Below are 10,228 nucleotides of genomic sequence, written 5' to 3' on the forward strand. Positions count from 1 at the left end.
CTTTTCTTCTGTTTTTAAATGTAGGTTCTGGGAATGAGCACACGGAATTCGGCATGCTAAGCAAGCATTCTATTTACCACTAACCTATGTCCTTCCCCGAGTCAACTAGCTTCTCGGCATAGATAAAATAAAATACAAAACAGTCTTTCACTGTTCACTGCCTTACAAAACATGTTAGTTTCCTGAAGCGCAAAAGATCTTTGAGGCCTTCTTCCCGTATCACACTTAGTCTAACATCAGACCGAGTGGGAGACAGGTCTGAGGACCCTTGACTGAAGAGACCAAAGGCCCCGAGTTCGGGTGTTTCTTCCATAACCGATCATCGGCTGTGGAAGGTCAGGGCTCCACTCGCTGCAGACAGTGACATGGGCGGGCTTGTCCTCCAGGGGGCCCGGAACTTGGTGTCTGTTGAAGACCCGTGTGCAGAACCGACAAGTCTGCCCTCCGTCAGAGGACCCTCTTTCCCTCTACAACAGACACCTCCCTCCCCAGGGCAGGACGGCGAAGACGCGGTCCATCAAGTGCGTCTGCTAAGGGATCAGAGGGACACGGCCGTGAGCCCAGTCAGGGCCGCCCGTGCACGGGGAAGCCCCGGAGAGCGATCTGCCCTTCTTCTGCAGTGACTCAAGGAAGAAACAGAGGACTATGCTTTCCTCTTACCGAGCGGAGTAGCTGGCTGTGGGGGTCGAGGTTGCACAGGGTAGCAAGTGGGACCAGGTGCAGGTGCCCAGCTGGGCGACGACGGGCCGCTCACGGGGCAGGCCACATGGGCTGGTCCTCGGAAAGATTGGGGCCCTCCAGCCCACGGGGTGACCTGCGGGACAGAAGGGAGGGCTTGGTTGAATGACAGACAAAAAGCCAACACCGACAATAGCCGAAACCCAACGCAGCAGTCTTCGGCACCGGGCACCCTCCCCTGCACTGGGTGCCCAGTTGGCAGCTACGCGGCATGCACTCCTTTAGCCCTGGGCCTGCCTGCAGCCTGGGCTGCTCAGGAGGCTTTTGGGATAAAACACTGTCACCAAACTTCACTGTGATGACTGGGCATACTTGTCCCCTAATTCCCAATCCATAGGCAAAGCCAGGAAGGTTTGTTCAAAAGGAAAATGCTCGTTGCAGAGATTATTCAATACAAAATGACCACTGGAACACAACTGAGTAAAATTACTTACTTTGGTTTCCTCTGCCTCCTGAGCCGGTAAGGCGGTGCCATTCCTAACAGGGGTGCCACCCGGCCCTGAAGCTGTAAAGGGAGAGCAGCGCTGAAGGCGGATTCTATCTGACAGATGCCGTGCAGGGGAAGCATGAGCCGAGCCCTCCGTGCCCTCCTCCAAGAGCTCTCACTCCCACCCACGCCCCGGTCTCTTCACAGAGGCCGCAGGTCTCCCTCACACCTCAGTTGACCCCGAGGACGAGGGGAGACTGGACCCCTGTCCCATGACGAGGACACCACAGGGCCTTGATTCAGGTGTTTTCATAGCTAATCACCCTGGATGTGGTCTCAGGGCTCAGATCCCTCTCAACCAACACTTACACAGTGGACTCACAGCACACTTCAGGGCAAATCAGTCTGTATGCAGATTATACATTAAAGTAAGAAGGGTCTTTCGTAGGAAGAGTATCAACAACCCGTGACTGTGAGCTCCACCTCTTCCTCCTCAGCCTGTTGGTAAACTGTTAAAAGCCTTCTCTCTGACAGCGCATGTCTTGTATAAGTGACCAGATGTCACGTAAACATTTATGAAAGAAGTGGCCTCAATGACTCATGTTGTAATAAGCGGCAAAAGAATGGTGAGTTACATGGAGTAGCTGGTGGGAGACTTTAGAGTTACACGTTAACTCTGGGAGAGGGAGGCTACGTAGTCATGTCACTTACTAACTGGCTACTCTAGGTCACTGTGCAAGCTTTTTTATAAGAACGAAGGGACCTGCAAAATTAGTGAAGAAATGCCTGCTGCCTTAAAGCAGATCTTGAATAGAATATTTACCCACCAAGGCAAATGAAGAAAAATGTTTTCTCGTTATGACATACCGCCTTCATTCTACAACGTCATCCATGTTATTTTCCTAAAATGAGAAGAAAATTCAGCCTTCAAAACCGTGTCTAGGAGGGAAGAGAGGGCTGACGCTCATGTCTTCTAGTGCACAGAAACCAGCCATGCCAGCCACGCCAGGCAACCAAGAGACTGGGGGGCGGCCCGCAGTCCCTGGAGGGACGTGAGCTCCACCGCTCACAGGGGACAGAGCCCTGCTGGCTGGTGGCATGTAAAGAAAACAGCATCTTGTCACCCAGCTGTGAACCTGTTCCCCACAGTGAGTGTGTGGTGTGGTGTCCAGGAAACCCGACAACTACCCATGGGGACAAGCAGCCCACTGGGCAGCTCCTGCTGCAGAAATGGAGCTGCCGCACTTCACAGTGCGCTCCTTACCTCTCAGGGGAGGGTGCAGCCTGTACGGTCCTCCTGGGGTGGACTCCTGCCTCATGTATTCCTCTGCCTGCCTCCATCTGCAGATTGCATCCAATCTTAAAGATAAAGAATGGCTTCAATACAAATTACACTACCAATTCCTCTACTAGGCACAAAACAACCAGTCCTTAAAAATCTCAAAACACCCGTAAAAATGTGTCAAAATTCTGTACCTCTGTTTCAGGTGGGCAACTTCCCTTCTCAGCTCAGAGGATTTTTCCCTTCTCAGGTCAGAGTTTTCCCTTCTCAATTCAGAGATTTCCCTCTCCAGCTCCTGAGCCCTGAGCTGTGGGAGAAAAACACATCCACGTTCAGTTGTGGCCGACTGTGCACAAAGGGAAGGAAGGAAACAAATTCTTACCGAGCTGTCTTGGGCCTTCTTCTCGGCAAGAGTGACCTGAAAATGTCAACACATCAAGAAACACCCCATGGCTAGGGGTTCTCAGGGCCACAATAACTGTCTGCATCAGGTGCTGAGGACTCGGTGTGTCAGGAGGAAGGCAGGTTACCTGGTGTCTCCAAATGATCTCTGCTTCCCGCATTTGCCCGTGACATTCTTCAAGTCTTATCCTATGAGTTACAAATTGTTCCATCAGAGAAGACACAATGCTGGGTATGCTGTTAAATAATCTGCCCCAGTCCATGTTATCTGCACTGCACACTCACACACATCATCTCACCGCTCAAGACACACTGCACAAGGCTGCAGAAACACAGCAGGTGCAAAGCTGTCACTGCAGCCACTCCTTCCGTCACTGTTACTGAACGCCTGCCCGGTTCTGCGCTGACACATTTCCCCCTCCCGTTCTCAGCATTTCCCTCACGTGTCCTGTGCTGAGCATCTTTCATCACAAAGCTTGATTCTTCCTTTCCTTACATCCTGACCCTACTTCTTACCCCTGGGTCTCCCCAGCAGCACGGGAATGTTTATTGGTCCGACTGACGCTACACTAAACTGCTATCCTCAGGGTGAGAACGGTTTATAGCACCTTCAGAAACACCTCTGTGAACCGTCTCTCCTCTCAGTCTGGCCAGCACTGGGACCAGGAAATTCTTAGTAACTTAATACTTTTTAAAGTTAAACGTTTAACTTAACATATGTAAAACTTAACACTTTTCCTCCTGTGTGAAGCCATGTATACAAATGTCTTTTGTTTGGGTCAGTTTATGATATTGTGTCTAAACATTTTAGAAAAGTTTTCAAAAAATCCAACAGGTGTTTTCAGAGCCGCAGGTGCAGAGGAGCTGAACTCACTTGTACCATCTTGTCTCCTCTTCAGCCAATTTTGCCTCCTCCTTTGCTGCCAACAGCTGCTGCTTTCCCACCAGCTCACATCCGTTCATGTCCACCTTCCTGAGAGGGGAAAGAAACTCTGAAATTCTGCCAGTTTCCCTCCCAGAAACTGGAAGGGAAGAATTCCATGTTCCTTTCGCCCTTCCCCATAAATGCTCAGGCTGATAAATACACAGGAAAGAATTAAAGTACCCCCACTAATAAATATGAAAAAGCTACACTCAGGCCTCTGGCAAGTGTTTGGTATCTGGGCTTCCCTTCAGCGTCCTCACCCTTAATCATTTATGCATAAAGTAAACACACAGGAAAAGCCCACGTGAGGTGTGCTCTGCGCCCCCCCCACCAGGCTTAGGCTCCTGTGCCTGGGACAGCACGAGCTCACTGTGTTTCAACGTGGGAATCAGGGTCTGACCAAGTCATCACAACGAAACACATTAGGGTAAAGCAAGCGTTCATGACTTGTTTGATTTCTCCCACAGAGAGCCCAGATTTCAGTCAAAACCTGGAGCAAAACCTGATCCTTTAGGAAATATAAGGAAATGTTTGTTTTTGAAAGCGGGTTAATGGGTGTGATGTCCATGACCTCTCCCTGAGAATGACAGGAAACTCTGGACAAATTATGAAATCCATGATCAAATGTACCAAATTGCTAACAAGCCAGAAAGGGACATGAGGCCAAGATGGAGAAGAAGAAAGCCCAGGACTGGGCCCACCTTCCCCGGGGGTCACCCGGTAACTGCAGAGGAAACCACTGAGATGCAGAGCAGCCCGGCAGCCGGTGCCCCCTACGCACAGGCACCGCAGTCAGGCAGCTGGAGCTCACTGTCCGTCAGCGAAGGTGATCCCTAGAGAGACCCACAGGACTTAGCTGGGATCCACGAGAGCTACATGCCAGAAACAAAGGTGGACAGGAGACACACGGGCCTCACGAAAGCTGGCTGCACTGACTGATCTCAGCTGCTAACCGGGTTAACAGGATGTAGCGCTGCTGGCGACCTGACCACCTGCCAGCTGTAATGCCCACCTTCTCTGCAGCAAGTTAACCTCACACGAGGCCTCAAATTTTCTCTATTTTCTACCCAATGTCTAGAGTTTATTAAAAATGATAGACACATGGCAGGTCATGACACTTTGATGTGGTTGAAACCTAAGGACAATAAAAATGGACCTAGGGGGATCCAGATAATTAAGTGACTAAATCTGGTCCAAGAACCCGCTAAAATCTCAAACTAAATATAAACAAGACTCTGGTAACCAGTTAGAATGAACAGAAGCAGCAGATTACAGAAATCAAGGTCGAAAAATAAATGCACATCTGTACTGATTGAATATGGTAAAGAAAATATGGTGGTAAGTATTCTGAAACATATTACAATATCCACATAACTCCACACATTCATTCACACATTGTCATAATTAACACGGGAATGTCTTACCCTTCAGTGTCCATAGATCTCTGTCCACTGATTTCATCAAGGACGCGTACTTTCTTCACCTGCCTTTGGAAACCGTCTTCCTCACGTTCTTTCAGAGATCCCGATGCAGCATGGTGGTCTTGCATTTTCTTTTTACCCTCTATAAACATAAAACAACTGGCTTTGTGTGTGCCCATGTGCACTCAAGAGCTTGGCTGTGCTGGGGAGTGGAGAAAGGAGAGAATTCTGAAGGCAGGAATCCCCTTTTTACCTTCCCAGTGCAAATTCATTGCTATTACAGGCATGTTTCATTTTATTGCCCTCCCTGGTAATGCATATTTTTAAACAATTGAAGATTTGTAACAACCCTGAGTACAGCAATTCCATTGGTGACATTTTTTTTCTGGCAGCATTTGCTCATTTCTTATCTCTGTGTCACATTTTTGTAGTTTCTGAAATATTTGGTTCTTTATCATTTTAATTAAAACAGGCATGACATTCCTTTAAGGCAAAGCCTAATCCAGCGGAAGTCCCTAGTTCTCAGCAATTCTATAAACCCTGAGAGAGGTGAAGAGGCTTCAGAAGAAAAGTGTGAAGCCAGCAGGGGTTGGCCCATGAAGTTTAAGGCAAGATTCCATCTCCACTGCATACCTGTGCAAGGTAAGGCGGGAAGAGCTGACCCAGAGGCTGCTGCAAGTGCTCCAGGAGATGAAGCTAAGGCAGCTAATGAAGGTGGCTGCACTAAACAACAGGTTTTCAATGCAGAGAACTGCAAGGGGAGGCCACCCAGCACCATCACAGCTGGAGAGAAGTCAGCGCCTGGCATCAAGGCTTCAATGGAAAGGCTGATTTTCCCGTTAGCGGCTAATGAAGCCAATATTCATTTAACATTATGAAAATCCTATGTCCCATGAGAATCAAGTGAAATCTACTCTGTGCTCTATAAATAGAACAAAGCCTGAATGACAGCACATCTATTTACAACATGAATATTTTAGCCCATTGTTGAGACCTACTGCTCAGAAAACAAAACAAAACACACAAAAAAAATTCTTTCAAAATATTACTGCTCATGGACAATGCACAAGTCGTCCAGGAGCTCTGATGGAGATGCATGAGATGAATGCTGTTTCCATGCTTAACACGACATCTATTCTGCAGCCCATGAATCAGGAGTAATTATGACTTTCAAGTCTTATTATTTAAGAAATACATTTTGGAAGGCTTTAGCTGCCATAGACAGTGACACCAATGATGGGTCTGGGCAAATGAATGGAAAATTTTCTGGAAAGAATTCACCATTTTACATGCCATTAAGAACATTCGTGATTCATGGGAAGAAGTCAAAATATCAACGTGAACTGGGGTTTGGAAGGAATTGATTCCAATCCTGATGTGTGACTTTGAGGGGCTCAAGAATTCAGTGCAGGAAGGAGCTGCAGATGTGCTGAAAATAGCAGGAGAACTAGAGTTACAAATGGAGCCTGAAGATATCACTGATTGGCTGCAACCTCATGATAAAATGTGCATGAATAAGGAGCTGCTTCTTATGGACAAGCAAAGAAATTGGTTTCTTGAGATGGAATCTACTGGTGAAGATGCTGTGAAGAAGGTTGAAATAACAAAGGACTTAGAAGAGCGTATGAACTTAGCTGATAAATTACCACAGGGTTTGAGAGGACTGACTCCAATTTGGAAAGAATTTCTACTGTGTGTAAAATGTGTCAAATTGCCTGTGACAGAGGACTTGTTCCTGAAAGGAAGAGAGAATCCTGTCACAAACTTCATTGTGGTCTTATGTTAAGAAATTGCAAAAGCCACACCGATCTTCAGCAACTGCCACAATGACCAGTCAGCAGCCACCAATGTTAATTCAAGACCATCCACCAAAATGACTGTAACTCAATTAAAAAAAAGTTAAAAAAAAAAGACCATCCACCAACAAAAAGATTAAACCTCACTAAAGGCTCCAATGATGGCTAGCAGTTTTTAGTAATAAAGAGTATTTTCATTAAGTCATGAACATTGGGGTTTTTAGACACAGTGGTATTGTTCACTTAATAGACTACAGTATAGTGTAAACTTAACTGTTCTTTGCACTGGAAAACCAAAAAAAAAAAAAAAACCCAAAAAAATAAGTTATTTGACTCTCTTTATTATATTTATTTTATTCTAGGGGTCTAGAACTGAAGCCACAACATCTCCCAGGAATCCTGTATGTAAGGTTTTCTTCCCAACAAGCAACATACCTTCCAGGCTGCAGTCCCCTGTTGTCACAGCTCGCTGCATCGAATCCTCAGATCTGGTCTTCGAAACAACTGGCTGTAAGATAGATATGAGAAGACATTCAAGAGGTACTGATCCACAGCAATGTGCACATACTTAACATGAGAGGAATCATACGCCTGAAATCAGCTAAGATGGGCCATCTGCTTTCCGTGCGTTACAGCATAATTAAACACTGACACAGTGATGCTCGGTTCTCTGAGGTAAGCATCTCTGGGGGTGAGTAACAATCCTTACTCTCTTCTTGATGCTGAGCTGAACGTCCTCCTGCACATGCATTTCTTCAGATTTCACTGTGGCTTCACAGACATGAGATTTATTAAGAGCAATTTCAACTTAAAACATTCTCATTGGTGACTAAATTCCCAAGAAAAATAATTTGAGTAGATATCAACATTTAATCTTCTAAGACATGAGATTGTTGTTCCTTGTGAAAGCTAATGTGTACAGTGGAAATCCTGCTGCAACTGGAGGCATTTACCTCAAATTCCTGAAGTGTTCATTGAAACAGCACCTTTCAAGTTCTCTGGAGATGTTCCTTTTTCCAGTATCTTCACACAGGACAGAAATAAAGTATGTACTAAGATTTCAATGAAAACTCAGGGTGATATGTTTAAAAAGTGTAAGTTTTTTTTTCCAGAAACAAAGTAATTTGTTAACTGCAAAACAAACCATAGAAAATAAATATATTAGCCCTGGTACATGTCCAAAGACTTTGGTGAGCATTCTCTCCAGAAGATATTAAGGCAGTGAAATAATTCTGAACATACAAATTTTATAAAGAAAGGAAAGCAAGTGTTATACGTTCCCTTACACATGCTTGAAAGCATCTGAGACTTTCCCTGAATTTCGGTTTGGGGCTGAAGACAGTGCTCCATTTGAGAGTTTACAGCAGACAGGGCCTCTTCCTTCAAGTTCTAGCACCGGGCATCCTAGCAGCTCATTCTGACCCTTTGCATCTTGCATTTCCTTCTTCAGCTTGTCCTCTTCCACTGCCAGCCTGCCAATCTCTTCCAGAAAGTCTTGGTTTGTTCTGATGGGCAGTTGCTTCTCTTCAACCCTTTTGGAATCCTGTCCCTTCTCAGCCAGTACCCACAACTACCCCTAAGTTTCCTGTGATGGCAGCTGATACAGGCTGGGCCCAGGACAAATGTCAAGCCCATAAAGAAATGTGAAAAAAAGACCTCCAGGCACAGATTTTTCCTCACCTCCACAGGCTTCCTCCTCCCTGGACAATGGAGGGCACGACTGGACGAGAAGGGAAAGCATGGGTGGGAAACTGATCATGTCAAAGAGCTCACAAATGAGTGTTGCTGGTGAAATATAAACAAAGTTTACCCAAATTCACATGGAAAATTCTCTGTTTAACATCAACAGGGCAAGGAGCTGTGCACCTAGTCTAGTAACTTCCTTAACCTCTCAGGTATTTCCTGGCATCTTCTGTGTATCTTGGAGGGCAGTGTGAGTGGTGAGAAAACTCTCTAGGTTGTGAAAATAAGACATATTTCCTAGTCTCTGAAATAGAAAAAGTCACAGAGGTTTTAGTCCATGAAATTCTGGGTCATTGTTCACAGGGAGGTTCCGCTCCTGGGCTCTCACACTCTGCTGTGGTCAAAAGCAGGAGGAGCAGGAGCACGCAGCTCGCCCAGGGCACAAAAAGCATCAGAAGCCCGGCTATGGTCAACGTGGCAGCTCTTACCAGGTGTGGGCTCTTGGCGTTCTGGTCCCTCACTGCCTGCAGCTTAGCTCGAACAATCTGAATGATGTCATTCAAATTTTCATTCACCTTCTCAATGGCTTTCAAGCTCTCCTTCAATGAAACATTGAATTAGTAACAATTACTCATTACTTTCATTTCTATTTTCAGAATGTAATCTAAGAAGTTCGTACCGTAAACTTCAGTGCTTTCTCAGAGGGCAGCTTCTTTTGCCTGATGGCCTCCTCTAAGCATTTCTTTGTGTTGTTGGTCTATGCAAAAATGTAATGAAGGAAACAGAATTACAAATACTAATTACACTGCTAGCTGAACCTATCTTGTATGTGACCCCTTCCACTAATACAGAAAGTGGTGCTTTTCATCTACGACACTTGCTTTGTTTATTTTTTTACTGATATATAGTCAGTTACAATGTGTCAATTTTCTGGTGTACAGCATGTTTCAGTCACATATCTATATACACCTATGTTTGTCTTCACATTCTTTTTCATTATAGATTACAAGATATCAAGTAGAGTTCCCTGTGCTCTGCAGAAGAAATTTGTTTTTTGGGTTTTTTTTTTTTTTTAACTAGGACACTTGCTTTGAACCTAGACCTCTTATGGAACACATGGAACAGGACAGTAGGATGAAGGAAAAGAGAGCCAAATAACTGAACTGCCAGAGGGGGGAGGAACTGAAGTTAAAATCACACACAAAAAAAAAAAAGCAAAAGGACAAGGATACCTTCTGCACCCAAGCAGCTATATTTTCTGCAAGTTCTCTGTTTTCATTCTCCAAATTCTTGCTCTGCACAGTCATCTGCTTTAAAGTAACTAAAAGGAGATGAAGCAATTTCTCATATTGGCAAGAAAACCCAGTAGAATAGAATTATCATGATTTATTAGCAGTAGAGACATATCAGGCTGGCAGTATGAGTATAATTAACCTTTTAGCTTTTCTACTGTGCCTAAAGGAAGCAAATCTTAGTGGCATTCTAAATGTGAGATCATTGAGATTCCTAGTTTAATTTTTTTCAAAGATGCAGAAACACAATAAAAAGTCTTCC

The 10,228-nt window shown here is 45.2% G+C and overlaps 1 protein-coding gene across 1 annotated transcript; it reads right to left on the reverse strand.

Annotated features, from left to right (window-relative positions):
* Positions 1-319: 319 nt before the first annotated feature.
* LOC135319977 (melanoma inhibitory activity protein 2-like) lies at positions 320-9,981 on the reverse strand. The gene is made up of 12 exons (XM_064482393.1): positions 9,907-9,981; positions 9,163-9,273; positions 7,427-7,499; positions 5,199-5,337; positions 3,724-3,822; positions 2,978-3,038; positions 2,830-2,865; positions 2,642-2,754; positions 2,430-2,524; positions 1,173-1,243; positions 661-814; positions 320-405 (listed from the first exon to the last, which is right to left on the reverse strand). Exons 1-12 carry the CDS (start codon positions 9,979-9,981, stop codon positions 320-322), a joined length of 1,113 nt encoding a protein of 370 aa, XP_064338463.1.
* Between the last annotated feature and the right edge of the window lie 247 nt (positions 9,982-10,228).

This window comes from Camelus dromedarius, chromosome 35 (genome assembly GCF_036321535.1).
Source record: "Camelus dromedarius isolate mCamDro1 chromosome 35, mCamDro1.pat, whole genome shotgun sequence".
In the NCBI taxonomy this organism is placed as follows: domain Eukaryota; kingdom Metazoa; phylum Chordata; class Mammalia; order Artiodactyla; family Camelidae; genus Camelus; species Camelus dromedarius.

Coding starts and splice junctions, on each gene's coding strand:
- LOC135319977 (XM_064482393.1), bottom strand. CDS start 9,981: ATGACTGTGCAGAGCAAGAATTTGGAGAATGAAAACAGAGAACTTGCA. Junction 3,039..3,723: donor GAGGAGACAAGATGGTACAA/GTGAGTTCAGCT, acceptor TGTAACTCATAG/GATAAGACTTGAAGAATGTC. Junction 815..1,172: donor AGGAGGCAGAGGAAACCAAA/GTAAGTAATTTT, acceptor TCTGTCCCGCAG/GTCACCCCGTGGGCTGGAGG.